This window comes from Thamnophis sirtalis, unplaced genomic scaffold (assembly GCF_051295495.1).
Source record: "Thamnophis sirtalis isolate CommonGarterSnake01/CBP01778 unplaced genomic scaffold, rThaSir2_p1.2 scaffold_9, whole genome shotgun sequence".
Classification (NCBI taxonomy): domain Eukaryota; kingdom Metazoa; phylum Chordata; class Lepidosauria; order Squamata; family Natricidae; genus Thamnophis; species Thamnophis sirtalis.
The window spans coordinates 54,166,281-54,188,285 of record NW_028261389.1 but is presented as its reverse complement, the minus strand read 5'-3'; the positions used below and the strand labels follow the sequence as shown (position 1 = coordinate 54,188,285).

General features: G+C 37.2%; 1 protein-coding gene across 1 annotated transcript in view; it reads right to left on the bottom strand.

The window, feature by feature from the left end:
- Nucleotides 1-231: 231 nt before the first annotated feature.
- Nucleotides 232-22,005, bottom strand: part of ZNF277 (zinc finger protein 277) — a 55,305-nt gene continuing 33,531 nt past the window's right edge. Inside the window, exons 5-12 of the mRNA XM_087723618.1 lie at nt 19,259-19,350; nt 14,590-14,700; nt 11,450-11,582; nt 6,000-6,067; nt 3,787-3,883; nt 2,176-2,218; nt 1,546-1,720; nt 232-622 (exon numbers count right to left, since the gene is read on the bottom strand). Coding sequence (XP_087579744.1) covers nt 430-622; nt 1,546-1,720; nt 2,176-2,218; nt 3,787-3,883; nt 6,000-6,067; nt 11,450-11,582; nt 14,590-14,700; nt 19,259-19,350 — 912 coding nt within the window. The 3' untranslated portion in view covers nt 232-429. The remainder of the gene's footprint in view (nt 623-1,545; nt 1,721-2,175; nt 2,219-3,786; nt 3,884-5,999; nt 6,068-11,449; nt 11,583-14,589; nt 14,701-19,258; nt 19,351-22,005) is intronic.

Sequence of the window (22,005 nt, the reverse complement as noted above, 5' to 3'; positions counted from 1 at the left end):
GTCCGACAAACTTCATTATTTTATTTCTCAGGAGGTCCCATTCTTTCATCCAACCAAAACAACATACTGCAAAAATCAGGTAATCCTAATCAGTCTTTGGTATCCTGCAGAATTTATATTTAATCTTTGGTTTCTTTCTCTGCCATAGAAATCTAGATAATAACTTGGCCGTTGTTTAAAAGGCACATCATTTTCAAAATTGGTATTGTTTGAAATAAAAACAACACTGTATATAGGTAACACTTTTATTTTTATCTCCAAGGATAAATTTCATCTTTTTCCATCTTAACAGATCTTCCTTAATTTCATTCCATACTGTAATATAATTATGTTGAAATAACATACCATTCATATTGGACATAGTAATACCCAAATATTTTACCCTTTTTTCAATTTGAAAACCAGTTATTAAGATTTTTTTCATTGTAATTATGTTTCTGTGTTATTTAACTCCTCGTGAAGAAGCTCATTTAATACACTGTTCTGTTTCAAAGTCTCTATATTGGAAACATCTTCACTAATGACAGGTATGTTATCTGTTTGTTTTTCAGCTGTCAGTTCATCCTCATTGTCAGAAAGTAAGCAGAGAAGAGTATCATTTTCATAGGTAGGAAAATAGTACCTAAACAGAACAAAAAAAGTAATATAGCTAATTAATGTTTTCTTTGCCCACACCTCTTATAGCATTATGACTGAACCTAACATTACTGAAATGGGTGTGGCTACTGCACCACATAAACAGCAATAGCCTGTCATGTAAGGAGAAATTAACAATAGTTGCGGCTATCTCTTGCTGTTGTAGTTTGTGAGATACTAGTTAAAGTGGACTGAAATGATGTGCAGTGCACTATAGATCTATTACTATTTCAGTGCTGATGGAAGAATGCAAGGCAGCAATAACTGTTACTGCATGTAGGTAACACCAAACAAAGAACTCATGTAATTGGATGCTATTCTCTGATTCCAATTCTTAACACGGTTCCCAATGAAATGGGAATCATTACTGGGAAATTGCCTCACAATTTATGATATGTGCACATAATGAATATGTTCACATGCATATTATATGTGTACATAATTAATATGTTAACATACATATCTATCTATCTCTTTTTTTCATAGAAACAATATATTCAGATACTACAGATTCTTGAAGATAGAAACCAACAATGCTAGTGGTACTTGTTTCTGAATTTCAAGTCTAGTTAATTCTGTTTTCCTACTTTCTGTAAACTTAAATTATCTTGCATTTTTAAACACACTGAATAGTTTGTAACAGAAAACAGACTGTTCTCTATTTGCCACTTGTTAAGTGACATGCCTTGTCTAATGAAAATATTCTATACTTTCCTTTTAAATCAAGCAAAAAATATCTAGCAAATTGTATTAGCGCTTTTAGTTTGAAAGTGTGTTGATCAGAGAGCATTCTGAATGACTGGCTGGTTTGTAGCCTGCACAGATTAAGAGAATACAAACCTTGGCTGTCAAATTAAGTCTTACAATACAGTGTCTACAATATTGATGGTGCATGCATACATAACTTACTGTGGTTGATCCCAAACAGATCTGTCAGGCAGAACTGCTATATGTTTGCTATCTTCCAAATGACATATTAACTCTTCTTTCAACTGGAATTTTTTCTCACAGTTAAAACACTGACACTGGTGCACCTGTCTCCTGATGTAATTCATTAGTTTTACTTGTTGATAGAAATTCAGATCTAGCAAATAAAAAATAGGCTTTAGGGAAGAAATAGATATATCTAAATAAGATTCTTAGAACAAACAATCTTGTATTTATAGTATTTAAACTTCATTTCTTGTTCTTAAATAAGTTAAAGTTCTGCATATCTTTTGATGATTTGAAATAGAAGGGTAATTGTATATTGCTTAAGGAGGAATAAAGCAAATACAGCCATGCCACTGCTTGATATGTATTACTTCAGTGCTGAAACCTGAGCAGCTATTAAGAAATCATGCTGCTCATTTATACAGTGATTTCTTGAGTACCATTAAAAAAACAATTGATATTAACATTTAAGAAAGGAAAACTGTACTAAAAGTCCAGGTAATTAAAAAAAAACTTGAATTGTACAGATTGATTTATATTCTAACACACATAACCTCCATTTTTTATGAGGAGCAATTTCTTTAATACAAAGTGTGGATTACTTACCATGCTCAGACTTAATTTTTAATAAGTTAAATCCATGAGCCTCCTAGGTTTGGAAAGAAAAAAGTTTTTGAAAGTTTTTGAATTAGCTATATTTGATGAATGCTAATTTTGTGAAAATTAGAAATAATATAATTGTACTGTATAATATTATATTGAAACATACTGCTGTATTATTTTTTACCCAACTATTGGTTGCGATTATAAATGTTACAAAAAAATGTAAAAACCTTAATTCTTCTAAATGCTTGCTGCCTTCTCAAAGCTTTAGAATTAGGAACTATCACTTTTATCCAGCAAACAATGTTTATATAAATCATGTCTTAGCACAAGTTTAACCTAGCCACAGTTTCTTAGGTGAATATTTTTAGTCATTAAACTTTATCCCAAGCTCTATTCTGGGTTAGATGCAGACTTCAGCCCCTCTCAGATTTTCAGTTTAACACATAAATCATTTCAAACTGAACAGGCAACTCCATCACAGATACAGCCCTTTTCCTACTCTCTCAAAACAACTCAAGAAGAGTGGGAAATTTTGAAAAATATGATCATAAAAGCCCATCCCAACACAACACCTTTGAAAAAAAAAGAAATCCAAGAAGAAACCAGCATGATTGCACAAATATCTCTGATAAACTGAAAGACAAAAATGACAAGTACAAAAACCGGAAACAGGGACACGTGACTAATATCAACAGATAGCCAGAATGGGCGTTGGTTGCTTACCTGATACACCCCTTCTCTGGGCAGTTGGAGACAGCAGCCATGCATGGGTTAACTCTGTCAGTATCCAATAGGACTGACAAAGCGATGTCATAGCACCTGAGGTGTCTCCTCCCGCTTTTGAAGAAGTTGGTAAGGAGACTGCTGTGCTCTGTTCAATTGATCTCGACTGATCATCTCTCTAATGTCCTTGTCTGCTGTCCCTCTATGGCCTAGAACAGGGTGGGGATGGCTGCTATCTCCACCTGCCCAGAGAAGGGGCGCATTTTTTGTCAAACAAATTGCACGCATAGCCTTATGGAGGCTTATAGAGTGCTGCTGGGGGCGGGGGGGGGGGCAGAAATGGCCCTTTTTTGCTCATTTCTGCCCTCCCCAGCCCCCAGGAGTTCTCTGAAAGCCTCCATAAGGGTATGCACGGCCATTTTGGTGAAGGGGTGGGGCTTCGGGAGGCAAAAATATGCTGTATTCGATGTATAAGACGCACCCAGATTTTCAGGCTCTTTTTTGAGGAAAAAAGGTGCATCTTATACTCCGAAAAATACAGTAGCTCTGCATCTAATCTGTTAATTCAAGGCTATAATTCCATTAAAATTAATGAATTCTAACAAAAAAATAACAAACAGCCGATGTATTATAATGGCTAAGGGACTACTAAGGGAGATCTACCCTTAGTCAGGGAAATTCACTGGGCCAGTGCATCTCACAGCCCAACTTTTTATTGTAGATAAAATGAAGGGGAACCTCATGAAAGTTCCTTTAAGCTCTTGGGGGAAAATTGGATCTAAAAGAAATTCATAATAAAGAACCTGCTAAAACAACCCTCCCTAACAAACCCACAATATATAATTTATGATGCATAATCTAAAATATACATTACTACATTCTTCTTACCTGCATGTGAACATAGAGTTTTTCTGTGGTGTCAGTTTGCTTTTCACAGAAGAGACAGACTGCACAAACAGGATGTTCTTCCCAATCAGACCAGTCTCTATAAAGAAACAATGCAAAGAACCATCTATAACTTGCATTTTGGAATTGTCTAGAAAAACTGTTGGCATGGAAACAAAATCTGTTTTAACTCATCTATTCCTGCAAAAAGCAGAAAGAGTGGAATTCTGCTCCTATCAACCAGCTGCAGTCTTAACTATATCCTCTTCCATACTTGTCCCCATTGGCTTTTTGTTCCTCCTTCCTACCTCTGAAGATACTCAGTTTTATGTTATCACTAAGCAGGTTTAATCTACTCTAAGTTGTTTTGCCATATATACATTTCCCCATAAATTATTTTCGTAGCATTGCAAGTTTTGCAATTCTCAAGCAAACTGGTATTTTCTTCTTCTTCTTGGTCTCAGCATTTTGATGAGATAACTATTCCATCTATTAACTATTACAAGCTGTAACAACATACATCACCCATATGGGACAAAGGTACTTATGCCTGGATGCTGCTTATTTCAAAGAAAGAAAGAACATATCCAAGAATGTGGGTTGTTTTTTTTTGCAGTTACCAAAATTTAAGTTGTTAATTTTTAGCAGCAAAACAAAGTAAATGTTTTTAAACTTAAGTATAGTTTTATCCCACTAAAAACCAACACCTCCCCCCATCTCTTTTCCATCTACTGCAATAATGCCACTATAGTATTCTGATTCCATTATGGTCTTTGGCCAACCTAATATTGCAGTTATAAACGTGGGTTATTTAAAACTAAATCCATCAGCTGCTTTAAGATATAAAAACAAACAAAATGTTAAAAAGTTATGATATTTATGTAGTTGCCACACATGTCTAAATTATATTAAAGTAACCAAAATATCTTTACAATCCTCAAGGCATGCCACAATTTTTGAGCACCTAATGTTTGGAAATTGAAAGTTGAAAAAATTGACATGCCCTAAATATATGAATGTCCGTTCAAGGAACCAGCTTCCCATTGAACTCAGTGCTGCTTTCTGTATTTATTTATTTTTATTTTATATCCCACCTTTATTGTTTTTAAACAACTCAAGGTTGTAAACATATGTAATATTCCTTCTTCCTCCCATTTTCCTCACAACAACAGTCCCATGAAATGAGTTGGACTGGCCCAAAGCTTTCATGGCTAAGACAGAAATAGAACTCACAGTCTTCCAGTTTCTAACCTCTGCCCTTAAGTTAGACCAAACTTTCCCGTAATCTTCTCTGGGAACTGTATGCATGAAAATAATTCAAATGCGTCTATTAACAGGATCTCTCTGTAACATTTTCTTATCACTATTGAAGGAGATTCTAGCACAGGAATGGCGATATTAGATGACCTGTATTTCCAAATTATAAATTGCCCTACTAGGTAAAAGAACACTAAAAAATTTCCTTGGGGTGCAAAAGTACATTTGAGGTGGGATATTGTCATGCCCCAACATATAATCTTTATATACTGTTGCTGCTTTCTAGCCCCATCTAGCAGTGGGAGGGACAAATACCAATTTTATTATTTTGAAGTTGACCCAACCCCTTTAGCCATCAGCCCGCACTCTCAAAACAAGTGCATGCTGGGAAGCCAGACTTCATTTTTCTTTAGCATTTGGAGGAGACAGAAGCACAAAGAAGAATCCAACTTAATCTGTGGCACATGTTCATCCAAGGACAAACACACATCCCATACACAGAGCATTGCTAGATTGCTTATATTTATTAATTGTCATATTCAGCAGTAACTAAATACTGCCTATCTTGTATTTGGTTCTCATTGTATGTATTCCTATTTTCCCCAGTTTCACCATATGTTGTTCTTTCAATAAAGCATCCAGATCTATGCACACAGTCTGTTTTATTGGAGGATAGGTGGGTTTAGCTGTATGTCGAGCTGCACACAGACTAATGTGTAGTGAGGACAGAACAGATATCATTAAAAAAAATACAATGAAAGATATTAAATTGTCCCTTTTTAATCTGACTATCCTAATTCACTTCTGTTCCCCAAAATTACTATTTATACTTGAAAATGTTGAAAATCTTATTTTTAATTTTTTTCAGTGACTGCTATTTTGTCTATCATTATCATGTCATCAGGCCTAAAGAATATCAAGTTACTAGCCCTTAAATATTAAACAAAAAATCCAAATACTCTTCTTGATTGTGGAACAATTCTCGATCATCTTCTGATTGAACCTGTTCCCAGGACTTCCCAAATTCCTGGAAAAAAATAAAATAAAAATATGTTAAGCAAACTAAAAATTTTAGATTCATTCAGAAAGAGCAGACATTCTAAGTTAGAAATGGAAACTCTCAGCAATCTTTCCCCTTGGTGATATCCATTTAAGAACTTGAATGCTGCAGCTTTGTAACATCTGAAGAATTACAGGCTCACCTTTATGTGATCTAAGTTTTGGTTGTATCTTATCTGATGGGGTATTTAAGATAAAGTAATTTTATAGTTTTGTATGTAAAATATTAATTTACTCAGTTGGAAATGAATTTCTCCTTGTGAAAAGAACCCAAATGCGAGGAAATATGGGATTTCATCAAGAGTCTATAGCAAGTATGAGAATCCCTTACAGGAACTGAATTTTGACCCATTTCACAGTTTTATTATGGTACCCAAATCAAGTTCATTTCTTAGGTTTACTGGATTTTGTAATGGTTGTATTCCTGACTCATGATAAATTTGTGTGATTCACAAAAGGTCCTAACAATTAAGTACTCCTGGCAAGATAGAAGATTATGAGAGTCTGCAAGAATTGAGCAGTTTCCTATATTTCCCAGTACAACTTATTTCTAAACAGAGTTTTATTTTCCTTTTTAAAGAGTATATAAATTTATTTTTTAATAACTGACTCCTTTTATGGGATGAATGCTCATTATAGGATATGGAAAACATCCAGTGTATTTAACTATTTTATGCACTTCTCTGCATTGTTGTGGAAAGTACTAGTGAAAAGCTCTATGGAGCAAGATAAGCCCTCTTTGGATAACTGAAGGATGGATTAAAAATCCTTCACCCACAACCCTGTGGGTTTGCACAGGAATTAGCTAGATCTGGTTTTGCCCTCATCTGTGCTGAAATGATGTACTTAATAGAATTTTGCATTAAGAGATTGGATCATCTTGGCCGTGCTTGCTTTGGTTGGGTTCATCAGACAGAATATTGACATTCAACCAGATCTACCAAAATTAAAAATGACAAAGGAGTCATTATGGGCTTATGCAGCCTGTCTGGCTACCTCTGGAAGAGCTGTGAAGACCCAGAAAATGTCTGGGGTGGAATGTAAAGAAAAGCAGATGGCCAAGACCAGGATGGGCCTGGCGAGAGCTATTCCGATTGCAGGACAAGTGGATTTCAGTACCCAAATGGTGATCACTTGTTTGAAGGGATAAGCAGAGAAAAGCAAACAGCCAACAGCGCAGGAGTAGGCCATGGAAGCTGGGGGGACTCCATCAGGCAAGCAAGGAGTTATGGTGAGGTGTGGTGCTGAAGGCATCCAAAGCTGAGTTCCCTCTGCTTCCTCCTGGAGCTGCATTCACCCGAGGCAAAAGATGGAGAGAGAAAAAAGCAGCTGAGTGGGAAGAGCCGATGGAGTGAAGGTACCTTACAGCCCACCACAGCCCATCAGTCAAATAGCTGAGAGAGAGAGGTTCATCAGAATCAATTGCAGGAAGCAGAACCGGCATGCCAGATAGCCCAAGCTTCTGCAGCAGGATCCAGTCAACCCTCTGCAACACTCCCACTTCCATTGCCTCAATCCATTGCTGAGGCTGGGGGGAGCCATAGTCTCATGTGCAGCCAAACCCCACTGACTGCCACCCCCCCAGCAGGGCCTAGCTTTAGGGCAAGGTGGCATTGGACCCCTAACAAGCGGCAGCCCAACTGCACAGGATTGTCGGGCAGCCTCAAGAGCAACTAGCAGTGGTTAGTGCACCGCCCTGGTTCTTTCCTCAGATGATCACAGGGATACTGGGGTGCCCCAGGCACTATCAAGCCGCCGCCGATTAAGGTCACATTAGATAGGAGTCTGGAGAAATTGGCATTCTTCCTGAATCACATGTGGGCTCACCTGGATCAATATGGGCCAGCCTACTTTGATGATGTGGCTTGTATGAATGCTATTGTGGCCAAATTAGAGGGTGAGGCAGCGGAATGGGTGACAGGCGTCAATGACAAAGGGGCTCCCGAGTTGGGGGATCCCAATGCCTTCTTGGGGAGCTCAGAGCCCGATTTGGAGACACCATGCAAGTCCGATGGGGGGAATCTGACATCCATGCTATCAAGCAAGGGAGCAGACTGGTGATTGAATACATTTGTGAGCTCTGAAGACTGGCAGGGAGGCCAAGTCATTGGCCAGAATGGCTCCTGGTTCACTATTTTCAAGACGGTCTGAACCGGAAGTTGTACCATATGTGTCTACCTCAAAGAATATCAGAGTGGATCCATGACTGGTACAGGTGGCAACAAGCGTGGAACTGGACCTAATGGAGTACAAACATCACGGAGGAACAGAATGCTGCCTGAAGAGGAGCAAGGAGAAGCACCCACTAGGGCAGAGAAAACCCACTGCAAGGGCCCCTGCCTCTCCTGAAGCCCCGATGTGCAGACTGAGCTTATGCTTCTGATGTGGCCCAGAGGGACAGAGCGGCAGCCTGCCCATACTGGTGCCCATTTCAATCCTGAGGGCCACGAGCCCAGCGAAACCGAGGAAGTTCCCAAACAGGGAAAGAAGTCATGAGTAGCATGACAAGTTGTAGAGTTCTCCCCCCCACTCAGCAGTGAAGGGGAGAGAGCTCCAACTGAGGAGGACACCAGCTGAATCTCTACGAGAGCGACAACAAGGGGAAGATGGTAAGTGAGATCGGGTTGATGGTGAGATGGGCATACTGGTCTGCCCAAGTGGAGATCATAGTACTCCATTTGGGGACAAAGGTGATCATAAAACCCCTAATAGATTCAGGGTGCATCCGATGCTTAGTCAGCCTGCAAACAGTGCGGAAGTTGGGATTGCAAATGAGAAAACTACACCCACCCATAAAAGTTCCTCTGAAAAGGAAGCAGGCCAAGCCCAATCAGCAGTGAGAAGAGAAGGAAGGATTCGAGCACACAAAAGGGGCATCCGACCTAGCACCAAATGCACAAACCATCCCTAAAGAATACTGGGGCTTAGTGGAGGCATTCAGTGAAAAGGAATGTGACATCCTAACCCCCCATCGTCCTATGGATTGTGCAATTGAGATCCTGCCAGAGACGAAACTGCTGGAGCCCAAGATGTACTCAATGACCTCGAAGGAGATGGGGGAGTTGAGAGACTACATTGATAAAAACCTGGCCAGGGGGTTCATTTAGCCTGCAAAATCCCAAGTGGCAATCCTCATGCTGTTCAAGGAGAAAAAAGATGAATCGTTGAGATCACGTATAAAGTTTAGGGAGGTAAATGGTGAGCATGTGGAAAACACGTACCCACTCCCCTTATGAAAGATATGCTGGGAAATTTAGCCAAAGGGAAGATATTTACCAAACTGGTCCTCAGGGAGGCTTAATACCAAGTCAGAATCAAAGAAGGCAACAAATGGAAGACCACCTTCAATTGCCCGTTAGGATGCTACCAGTTTAGGTAATGGCTTTTGGATTACAGGGAGCCCCAGTTGTGTTCATTCAACTAATAAATGAAGTCCGATCAGGGCCAAACCAGGAGCAACCTACCTCTTAGTGTACTGTAACCAGAAGTTTCAGAGCTGTTACAACATGTCAGGTAAATGGTGTACCCATTAAAATAACTCATAACAATATTTCATTATCGTTTGGGGAATTAAAACACTGTAATTAAATCAGAGATGCCTTACGTTCTAGGATAAACTGTTGGGAGTGCAGATTAAGATTCATTCATATTGCCAGGAAAACAGCTAGGTTGGGGTGAGGAACCTTCTGTCTGAACCAGCAGCTTAGGTTTCACACCTCACCAGCATCCTGTCAACAGTGGGGGAAGGGAGGGCTAATCTACATAGAGCACTATTTCTATCTGTCTTGTTTGCCAACATTTGCTCCCTAGAGACCAAAATGGATGATCTCAATCTTAAACTAGCCATGAACAAGGAGGTGAGAGACTGCTGTGCTATTATCCTGACAGGGACATGGTTAAAGTCATCTATTCCAGACAATGCCATCAGTAGGATGAGCTTTTTAACATTTTGGCTGGACAGGAGCTGTGCTTTGAGTGGGAAATTCCTGTGGTGGGGGTGTATGTATTTATATTAATGATAGATGGTGTACCAATACTAAGGTAGTCTCCAGCCAGTGCTCTCCTGATGTTGAGACCCTTTTATTTGCCAATTCACAGTCATCGTAATTATTGATGTGTATATTCCGCCTAGTGCCAACAAGAATGAAGCCCTGAGTGCTCTTTATAGCACTATCAATCACTTGCAAATTATCCATCCCGAGGGAGTTTTCACTGTGGTAGGGGATTTCAATTAGGCTGACTTTAAAGCAGCCCTCCCTAATTTCCATCAATATGTGGACTTTGCTACTAGAGGTGAGGATACTTTGGATTTATCTTACTCTAACATCAAGAAAGCATTTAAGCTGCCCCTCGCCCTCATTTTGGCTCCTCAGATCATCTCTTTGTGATGCTTATGCCACATATAAGCCTTTGTTAATTAGAAAGAGAGACCAATTAGAAAACAAATTAGAGTGTGGCTGGCAGGAGCTATGGAAGTTCTACAAGATTGCTTTGGGCCCACAAATTGGAACATATTTAAAGAAGCTGCAATGAATAGGCAACATACTGATGTGAACAAGTATGCTTCTACTGTGTCTGCTTATGTTCAAATGTGTATGGAGGATGTCAGTGTTCTTAAGACTATTGTTATACAAGCAAATGAGAAACCTTGGATGTCTCAGGAGGTGCCTATGATGTTGAAAGTGGTTGACAAGAATGTAACTGCCAAGGAAAAAGTGCTTTAATTCTGAATAACCCAAACAGAGACACAATTGTAAAATTCTCAATCCCCAACAGTTATGGTGTGCTACAAATAACACAGAATCATTTATATCTTATTTTTACTATACTATATAGTTATTTTAAAATGGATAAACTAATTTTTTTTTTAAAAAAATCTAAAAATTATAATTTGGTATGATTTTACAGCATTATAATAAGAGTTCTGAGTTCCATAATTGCTTCACAGTAGCTTTTATGGTCTATGTTATTACTACAGTTTTATAGCTATTGCCTTTACAATTTAAAGGTACAGGTTGTTCTTAAATTATAGCTGTTAATTCTACAGTTGATTTTGTAACCCTACAATTGATTCTGTAGTCCCAAATTAACAGCCAATAATAGCCACTTTTAGTTGGTCAAAAACAGTCATTTGTTTGAACCCAGTAAAATGATCACTGGTCTGTGCATGAAGCATATTAATAGTTGGCAATTTATTGTTGATTTAAAATGCAACTTGGTATTATATATATATATATATATATATATATATATATATATATATATATATATATATATATATATATATATATATATATATATATATATATATATATATACACACACACACACACACACATACGAAACTTACCAAATAATTAATAATATAAAATTTGTCATATTCTTGGTTTTTAGCATTGATTTTACGATGTTGCTTCTTCCTCATGTGGTCCTTGACTTTGTTCTTATCTGCAAATGTTTTTTCACAGTATAAACATTGGAAACTAAGAGTTAACAAAAGAAAAATGAAATTGTTATAATACTATCAATTAGCAAATTTACTTGTGATGCTAAACAAACTGGTTCATTTTTAAATATGTAAGACACTCTTTATAGGCTTCAGAAAGACATTTAAGAAAACTTTTATTAATAAATCATTCAAGCAACCTCTGGAGCATCCCAAATCAGCTCTGTTCCATTGTTAAAATGGAGAGGCAGTTTAATGTAATGGAGACTGTCATACCTAATCCCACTTTAGGTATGAAAAACCAGCTGGGTGATTTTGAGCCAACCACTCTCTTTCTGTTAGCCCAACTCACCTCATGGGTTGTTATAGGGGGAAAACAGAAGGAAAGAATATTGGTATTTTTTTGCCATAAGCTGCATATGAAAAAAGATGGAATTTTAAAAAATCTAAAAATTAAAATGCCCAGAATCTAGGCTCAAATATCACTTATTTTATAACTAACCCAAAACAAGACTTATTTTATAACTAACCCACAGGAATGTTAACAGCCTCCCAAATCCTTCCATGATTAAATAAATGACAGGTAAATCAGTAATAGACAGTTTCAGAAAAGACACAACATTCAGAACAGTGGTAATTCATCCTTTTATTTATTAAAAAAGAGAAGAAAAAAAGAGAAAGTAAATATATAAATTTAAAACAGAATTGAAGTTACCATTATAAAACAAAACTAATATTATAAAGATGCTTTTTCGAGAGGCAACTGGATTTTCTGGTTTTTCTTTGAAGATGTTTCTCTTCTCATCCAAGAAGCTTCTTCACCTCTGACTGGATGGTGGGGAATGGAAGAATTTATATTCCTTGAAGACAACTGGTCATTTGCATTTTTAGTGAGCTGTTGAGGCCACCTGGAGGTTTATCTGTGTCATCAGGGTCATTTGATTAATGCAAATGGGTATGGAGCCTTCTTGGAACTGTTGAAAGGACTGTGATGTAGAATGGAGATAGATGATGTTGTATCCCTCCCCTTCTGTTGAGGGAGGGCGGTTGAATTTTGACATAGATGGCCTCTTCAACCCCTCTTCTCCAAAATGTGGACTTTGCTTTCTTCAAAAGAGTGGCCTTTGCCTTTCAAATGCAGATGGACTGCTGAATCTAGTCCTGGTGGGTTTGTTTTCAATTCAATTCAATTCAATTCATTAAATTTATATGCCGCCCTTTCCCCCCGAAGGGGACTCATGTTTTCCTATGTTATGCCATGCGTTTATGATGTGGTTGTTTTGTTTCCCCAACGTACAGATCTGCACATGGCTCATTGCCTTGTACTGCATATACCACATTGCTTAGTTTGTGTCGGGGTGTGTTATCCTTGGGGAGGACAAGTTCCTGCCTTAGTGAAGTATGCATGTATTTTGTGTTGACTGAAGATCCTCCTGAGCTTTTCTGATATTCCTGCAACGTATGAAATGACAATGTTGCTTCGTTTATTGTACTCTTTGTTGTCTGTTATGGAGGAGCTTCTGTCAGATCTTTTTTGAGATTTGATGAAGGCCCACTTGGGATAGCCACATGTTCTGAGAGTTTCCTTGATGTGTTTTAGTTGTTTGTCTTTCCCATCTTTGCTGGTAGGCAGGCCTTCAGTTCGGTGGTCTAGGGTTCTGATGACTCCCATTTTGTGCTCCAGTGGGTGGTGGGAATCAAAATGAAACTACTGATCTCTTTGTGTGGGTTTTCTGTAAGGCTTCTGTTTTCCTTGATGTGTACTGCACAGTCCAGGAAGACTAGACTATTTTCCTTAACACCTTCCCAGGTAAAATTGATGTATTTGTCCACAGAACTGATATGCTTGGTGAATGCTTCCTATGCCATGGACCATCTATGTCAAAATTGAACAGCCCGCTCTCAACAGAGGGGAAGGCATGTGACATTATCTATCTCCAGTCTACAACACAGTCCTTGCAACAGTTCCAAGAAGACTCCATACCCATTTGCACTAATCAGGTGACCCTGACAACAGATAAGCCTCCAGGTGCCAAGGTGGCGCAGTGGTTAAATGCAGCACTGCAGGCTACTGCTAGATCAGCAGGTCAGCGGTTCAAATCTCACCGGCTCAGGGTTGACTCAGCCTTCCAAGGTGGGTAAAATGAGGACCCAGATTGTTGGGGGCAATATGCTGACTCTCTGTAAACCGCTTAGAGAGGCCTGAAAGGCCTATGAAGCGGTATATAAGTCTACTGCTATATTATTGCTATTGCTAACAGGTGGCCCTGACAACTTGCTAAAAGAATGCAAATGTCCAACTTTCTGCAAGTATAAATTCTTCTATTCCCCACCATTCAGTCAGAGCTGAAGAAGCTTCTTGGGTAAGAAGTGAAATGTCTTCAAAGAAAAACCAGAAAGTCCAGTTGCCTCTTGAAAAAGCACATTTGGGACAATCATGACTGAAAATCTCCATAGACAAAACTAATATAACATACCCCTTAGGTAGCAGATATTTTAGTTCAGTGCTTCTCAGACTTTTTCCTTCATTCTCAAACTTTTCTATTAGAAGATCCTTTTTACTCAATATTAATAAACCATTTTTAATTAATTGAAATGTCGCAAACAAGACTCTGAGACAGGTAAATTCCTCAAAGAATAAGTTTATCAGATAGTCATATTGGCACAGGCTGGTGAAAACCAGCTCTGCCTATTCCTGCAGTTTTCACCTAATTAAAAGATTTCCACTTTCTCAAAACAATCCTTCACATGGTCCAATCAGGATATTGTCCAGTGACTCCAATCCCCTCCTTTCGAGCACCTGCAGGAACGTCCTTGGTTACCAAGAGAAAGTATTTTGTTTTGACTAAAAAACCCAACTATCTCTATTCTCCCCTCCCTCTTCTCCAGTGTCTCAGTGCTGAAGTCTCAAAATGGCCTCAGTCAGGCCAGCTTCAGGGCTGACCCTGGTTGTGCTTGGGCTATCCTTTCCTGTGTCACTTTTCCCCAATTTACCCAGGTTTGAGAAGCACTGTTTTAATTCTTGGCGGTATACAAATAGGTACCTGTCAATTTTTTTCTGAAGAACATTCAAAAACTCCTTACAGTTCACAATGTTATCTGGCAAGCCAATATTGAATGCATGATCTTTTGCCATGTGATTGAGAAGGACTGACCTACAAAATATAAGAAACAAAATACAGGTGTTTCTTTTTTTCCTTCTACCTACATTTTAGGGCACCAATAAATATACTCAAATGAAAACCATAATGCTTGCAGTGCTGCTAGAATGAAGGTAGTTTATCCTTTTGCTTAGATTTCCAATTTCACTGTAAACAGCCATGCAGAGATGAATAATATCCAAAGCAACTCTTAATATCCAGTAATTCACAAATGCTACTTGAAATACTTTCGAGTGACTACATAACTGTAGTAATTATTTTACTGATAGAATTTGTGCTTAACCAAAGAAAAATGTTAATTTCAGACCAATACAACTATTACTGAATAACTTCATGGAAAGCTTGTTTTTTAGCAGCAAAGAATGTATTTTCAAGTTATTTCCTTCTGATAGCAGCATATCACAACATCATCTGCATCTTTAAAACCAAAACCAATTACTGATATTGATCTATATTGTAATTATGCATCAGGGTTACCATTTCAGGCTGCAGCAGAAAAGACAAATGATTTCAATAGAGGAGGGTGGGCAATATATTTCATACTTCGTTAGAATGGAAACACTGGTGGCAAACAAACACAAGCACATACATTTATTTAAAGTAAAGACCATACAAAGATAATACAGAAATCTATTTTATTACTTGGAGCGATAATCACAATATATAGATTCTACTCACAAAGTAGTATTACTGTAATTCATTGATTATTCAAATACTGCAAACCAAATATATTGCCTCCCCTCCTCTCCCCTCTCAAGTCTCAGTTCAGTAATTCCTGCCTTGGTAAAATGCTGTTTGACGTTCAGAGAGTGGAGCCCACACATCCTGGCTCATTCCCATATTCATAATATACTGTTTGCTGGGCTGAGTAGTTGCATCAAAAATAGAATAATATAGAGAAGCAGAATGATATTCAGGATGAGCAGGGCACAGCCTACCTATCATTTTGAGATTCCAGGATTCAAAACTTTCTGCTTTGTTAAGTTTCAGTATGCTGAAACTTTGAACTTTTGTTAAGTTAGCTAAAAATAATAGAAATAATAATTTAAAATAGTAATATAGTTACTATTTATTTAAATAATAAACATGTTATATGTTTATAAATATGTTTAAAATACTATTAAACATATTTTATGCAGCCTCATAAAAATGATTATTAGTGGCTCACATGAGTAGAAAAAAAACCAATATCAAACAATCCTGTACATAAATAAAACCATAGCAACACTACAATAATAGAAATAAAATAAAAGATGACAATATGAAATCCAATTTGAAAAAGGCTGTTTGAAAAATCTTGGTTTTTAGGAGCTTGCTGAGAACAGCATAGAAGAGCCAGTCTGATCTCCAGGAAGGGGGGGGGGGGAGCAGGAGAGCGCTATTCAACAAAGTTGGCATAGCATCAGAAAAACAATGTCTCTTTATCTCAACTACCCGTTACTTACCCAGGTGCTATTTCCTATCACGTATCATGAGTCATTAGAACCATGATTCACCTCAGTACTGAGGAGCTTCTTAGGAGCATTGGGTGAAACAGACTACTAGACCGTGTGATTTTAGGTTGTCCTCAGATATGGCAAATTGTAACTCCCATAGGGTTACAATTAACCTATTGGGTAAAGTAAATGGCTAAGGATCAACAAAAGCCAATAGCTGTTATGTGTTTCACACTTTTACTATAGGCTACTACCCTAAATTGTAAGCATAATATAACAACGTCTGAAAACTGTTCTGTGATACCCCATCTGAGCTTTCCCCAATAATACAGCATTAGGATGTTCATTAGGAGGATCTTGATGTCGTGGTGAAACGGATGGACAATCTTGGGGCTCCAAGATTGCCGCTGAATTCTAGTCGCAGGGTGGTCCACTTTGGACCTAAACTATCCCGAAGAGACAGTGACAGGAAGGGGCACATCCTGTCGATCCTGGAGACACCCGCAGAGTCTCTGGTGATCTGGGAAAAGGCCCTTTTGCTGGCGGCTGCGAGGCAGCCATCAAAGTTGCTGCAACTCAAGGGCAGGAGAGAAGCGTGTCATCTTGGTGAGAATGTTTTATTATTATTTTTTACTTGAGAGAACACCCTAAATGCGGAGATTTAAGTTAAAATGAAGAAACAAATTGGAAACAAGTATCACTGTCACCTAGAGGATTTGAAACATTGTTTTTAGTTTTGCATGAGTGTTTGAAGAAAACTTGCTCTCTTCAAGGTTACAATGCTTAACCAGGAATTGATGGAGAGATGAGCATGGATGTTTACACAGGTGATCTTTGTGAAATTATCAGTGTGTGGGACTTTCTGTGTTGAAAATACAAACAAAAACTTAAAGGGAAAGCCTAGAGTGACCTTGAAAACACTTTCACCTCATAGAAGTTTTGAGATTTCTCTGGTGGCAAGGCTTTTCTTTTTTTTTCATTCTTTTTTTTGTGTGGAAGTGATATTTACTCTCTGCCCCTCTTTTTTTTCTTTTTTACTTTTTTTTACATCTGTTATTTTGTTTTAATTGAATTGGACCAAAGGAGATTTTTTATTTTGCTGTCGGTTATTTTCCTTTTTCCTTTTATTTTCTTTTTTAATTGGAAATAATTGGATAAGGATCAACAAGAGATTGAAGATTTTTTCTTTTCTTTTTTCTTGTCTTACTGTTTTTCTTTTCCCTTTTTTGGTTTTGGCTTTTTCTTTTTAATTTTTTCTTATTTACTTCTTCTTTTTTGACCTTTGTGTGGTCATTTGGGATTATAATTGTATTTCATACTAAGTGGATTAAAATATAGAAGAATCTGAAGATGAATAAGAAATAACAACCACCGGCTCCGCAACAACAACCTCTTCCTCTTTACCAGCAGGAGGACAAAGATACATACAGATGATGTTGCAGCAAGAAAAAGACAAGGGAGTAATGTTAGAGATGATTATGCAAGGAATACAAAAAATAAATGTAAGAACAGAGACCATAGAAAAGAGAACAAAAGGTATTGAAAGCAGAATAGAGAAAATGGAACAAAGAATGGAAAATATTGAGCAAAAAAAAGGAAAAACAGATGAAAAAATTGAAAGTATTCAACAAATGATGATGAAATATAAGGACAGACTACAAAAAATGGAAAAAGATGACCCAAAAGAGAAGAAAATTGGGGATATTGACAGCAGATTTTGCGTGGTGGAAAAAGACAACAGTGGATTATTGGGATGGGAGATGGAAAAGTCAGAATTTTTTTTTTTATTCCAAAACGCAGAAGAAGAAAAAGGAGAAAACTTGATGCAAATAATGATGAAAATTCTGACAGATGTCCTGGAGATAACCCAAGAGAAGATGATGGACGGTATAGACGAGGCGTTTCGAGTCTACACAAGATATGCAACGAGGAATAGTCTCCCAAGGGAAGTCATGTAAGATTTACTAAGAAAGCAATCCAGTCACAAATATTACAAAAAGCAAGAGATACAAAATTGGAATATAAAGGCAAGGAGATTGTAGTCTTGAAACAAATCCCGAGAAGAGTAAGAGAGATGAGAAGAGAATATCAATTCCTGACTAAAATCCTACTTTAAAAAGGTGTTAATTACAGATGGCTGATACCAGAAGGTTTAATGTTTGTATGGCAAGGACAAAGATATAGAATAGACACAATCAAAAATGCAGAATCATTCTTCACAGAACATCTCAGAGGAAAGGCCAAGGAGGCTAGAAAAGAAGAACCACTAAGAGAACTTCAAGAGGTCTCTATAGTCGTGATTGAGAAAGAAGAAGGTGCCTAAAGGTGGGACTGAAAAAGAAGAGGGTGCTGTAGGCGGAGTTGACATCAGAGAGCAACGAGAATTAAGATCTACTAGAGCAATAAATCCTACTTATAAAGCATAAAAATGGAAGAGAAAAAATGATTACAATCAATATTAATGGACTTAATTCAGCAATTAAAAGAAATAAAATATTCCATAAATTAGGAAAATTGAAATTGGATATAATTTGTTTACAAGAAGTGCATATTCAAAAACAATATGAACACTTATGGTGCAACCAAAACTCGGGAAAATATTTACTACAATGGCAAACTGTAAGAAAAGAGGAGTGATTTTTTTATATTAAAGATACAATCCCAGCGGAACAAATTTATAGAGACGATGGAAGAATTTTGATGGTGGAAATTGTGGACAACAAGAAAGTACTTTTAATAGCAATTTACACTCCTAATGACAAACAAGATGAATTTTACAGAAAACTACACAGGAAAATTATTGATTTGGACTATGTTAATATTTGTATGATGGGAGATTTTAACAGAATTGTAGATCAGAATATGGATTATAAAGCACAGAAAATAATAAAGTTAAATAGAAAACCACTTCCCAAATCCTTTTTAAAAATAATTGATGAAATAGACTTAAAAGATGTTTGGAGAGAAAGAAACCCTACAAAAAAAAAATACTTTCTACTCAAATAGACACTTATCATGCTGCAGAATTGATATGATATGGGTTACAACAGATTTGATTTATAACATACAGGATGTTCATGAACATAAAAACATACTCTAAAATGTTCAGTACTAACCTGTTACCCAAAAAAAGATGATCACAAAACATGCATATGCCATGAAAATCTGCATCATATCTTTCTTGCTGCTGTTGATCTAGAATATCTTTCTATTGATTGAAAAACAAAATATTCCATCACATCTTTAATAAGAACCTGTGGCAAATTATTCCTAGAAAAATATGTTGTTTCTTCCATTAATTATAATATCATGCTGCACTGTGCTGAACTATATACAACCTATTCTTGTAATATATTGCATAATATGTAGTGCAATATCATTTGACCATTGGAAAATAATTTTTTGCTCTTATTTATTGAATTAATATATCCCCAATAACAGAAACAAATGAAGACTGATCAAAGTAGGCATTTTGTATGCAAACTAACGAAACTGTAACCAACCCAACTTTCCAACTCCATGAAATCCTAAAAATAGTTAGATCCGTTAGACAAATATAACTTGATGGACTTAGTTTACAAAACAAGTTCGTTAATATGACTGTCAGTGGCAGCTTGAGAAGCAGGCGGATTGCTGTGAATAAAAGTAGGATGCCTTTTAACCTCTCTTTCTAATTACCTATTTACCACAGAGGGATTGTAGGGAGAAAAAGTATGTCTTGTATTGTGTTAGATATCACTGTGTGTCAATGCAAGTAAAAAAAACCACATGCACAAACATAAATCAATTTTATACTTTTAAAAATATGTTTAAAAGCACCCCCTTTTTTTAGTATTTCTGTTTCTATTCCTGCTTTTATTTTTTATTGCTTTTACTGGATTTTACTGCTCAGTACTCCAAGTGCTTAGCTACATGTTGTTTTTGAACAACAAATTGAATGTGAGAGAATCAAGCTATATTTTTGCCATGTAAAACCAAAGGAATAAATCATTTATATTTCGGTAACAGGAAATGATCAAGAGACGGGGAACTGGGAGTGCTGAAGATATTTAGGTGTATATAAAGACTGTAGGGCACTTGAAATTAAAATGCTTTGCAAATAAACCTCTATCCCAAAAGAAAAACTCAAAGCCATCAAACTGACCATAATATCTGTTAAAACTCCTATTTATTCATCTCCACATTGCCTTTGACCACTTTGATAATGGGAATAGAAATAATTCAAGCTTATTCATGTTGTTTGCAAAGGTCTGATCTGCTTCCATGTACCAAAGTCTCTCTCCTCTAATGTCCTACTAGCCTTGACCTTTCATTCTTGCAGCTTCTGTTTATTTACAAAGGAAGAGGATGACTGGGTAGAGCACCATTGAAGAGTAGTTTTACGTATGCATGCCCAGTTCTCAATGGCTGCACAAATAGAGATTCACTAATGTGAAAATTCCACACCATTTGTTCCTTCACATAAACAACTCCACTGCTATTTCATCAGGAACAAATCATGCAATGAGCTGAAAAGCACCGTTCTGAGAGTGGCTTTTTTGAAAATTCACAATGTTGAGCTCTGTTCTTTTACTCTGCCTGAATGGCAGTCTTTCCATTCAATGACTCATTAAATGGTAAAACACAAACACATGCACAAATCAGTTCAAAGACCAGGGGAGCAGAAATCTTTCATCTAGTTTGGGTCTCCCAGTTAAAGAGCTTAAAATTTGTACTGCTGCTTACAGCGCTTGATGGTTTGGTAGTTAAGTGGCTAGTATTAATAAGCAGTTTCAACTATTTTAGTAAATTCTCAGTTGGTAAATTGCTATTTTGCAAAAAGACACTGGAGATTGGAAGTTAACACTAGGACATGTAATCAATTCTTGGCCTTTCCTTTCTTAGGATTCCTAGAATTCCCATTTCCTGGAGTCCATACTCCTATATCAGAACCTCACCATTGGCAAAGCAATGCATCTTCCTCTAGAACTGCAACCCTTACCCCCATGAATTTAACCACAGAAGATTCAAGGATAAAGTTCAGATAAGTTACTTTATCACAGATGCAAAAAATGCTCAAACAATGATGAAGGAATCTAACTTTAAATATAAGATCTTTATATGTAAGTGCTGTGGTTTAAACCTTATGTTTCATAACTGTCATCATATGGTAATGGAATTTTTGCTATTTTTTTCACTTTTCATTGTTGAGGGCACTTCACAGTGCTTGGCGCTTACCTTGTCTGTTTTCAGCTTTTTCTTGTTTTGAATATATATAGACTAAAATATCATGTATTTATATATGGCTATGATATTTTGATATAAGAAATATACATACATATCTTTCACACTAATATATCTATAAACATGAAAAGAACCCAAAACACAGTGACCCCCCAAAACCTCTCCAATCCTATCCTTCAGTAAGTTTTTCAGATGAGGGTTTCTTCTTTTTAATTGAAGACAACCTTGACATACACACACACACATACACACAAACACACATCAGTGGCGTGCGGTGAGGTTTATGGCTGGTGAGGCACTGATGTCATCAAATCAGATTTACAAACATTAAAATCCTACAAATTATCTTATCCAATATTTGATTGACAGCAGTTAAAGGGCTATGTTTAAGGTCTCATATCAGCATTCTTTACATACTGTAGCACACAAAAAGCAGGTTTGCCATCAGAGCAGATGTTGGGGAGGGGGGCAAAGAGGAAAAGGGTCCACTCCCTCTCCCTCAGACCCCCAGGAAGGAAGGAAGGGAAGGAAGGGGGAGGGAAAGGAAAGGAAATGGGAAAGAAGAAAAAGGAAAGGAAAAGAGAACGGAAAGGAAAGGAAATAGAAAAGAAGGAAAGAAAAAGAAATGGGAAAGAAGAAA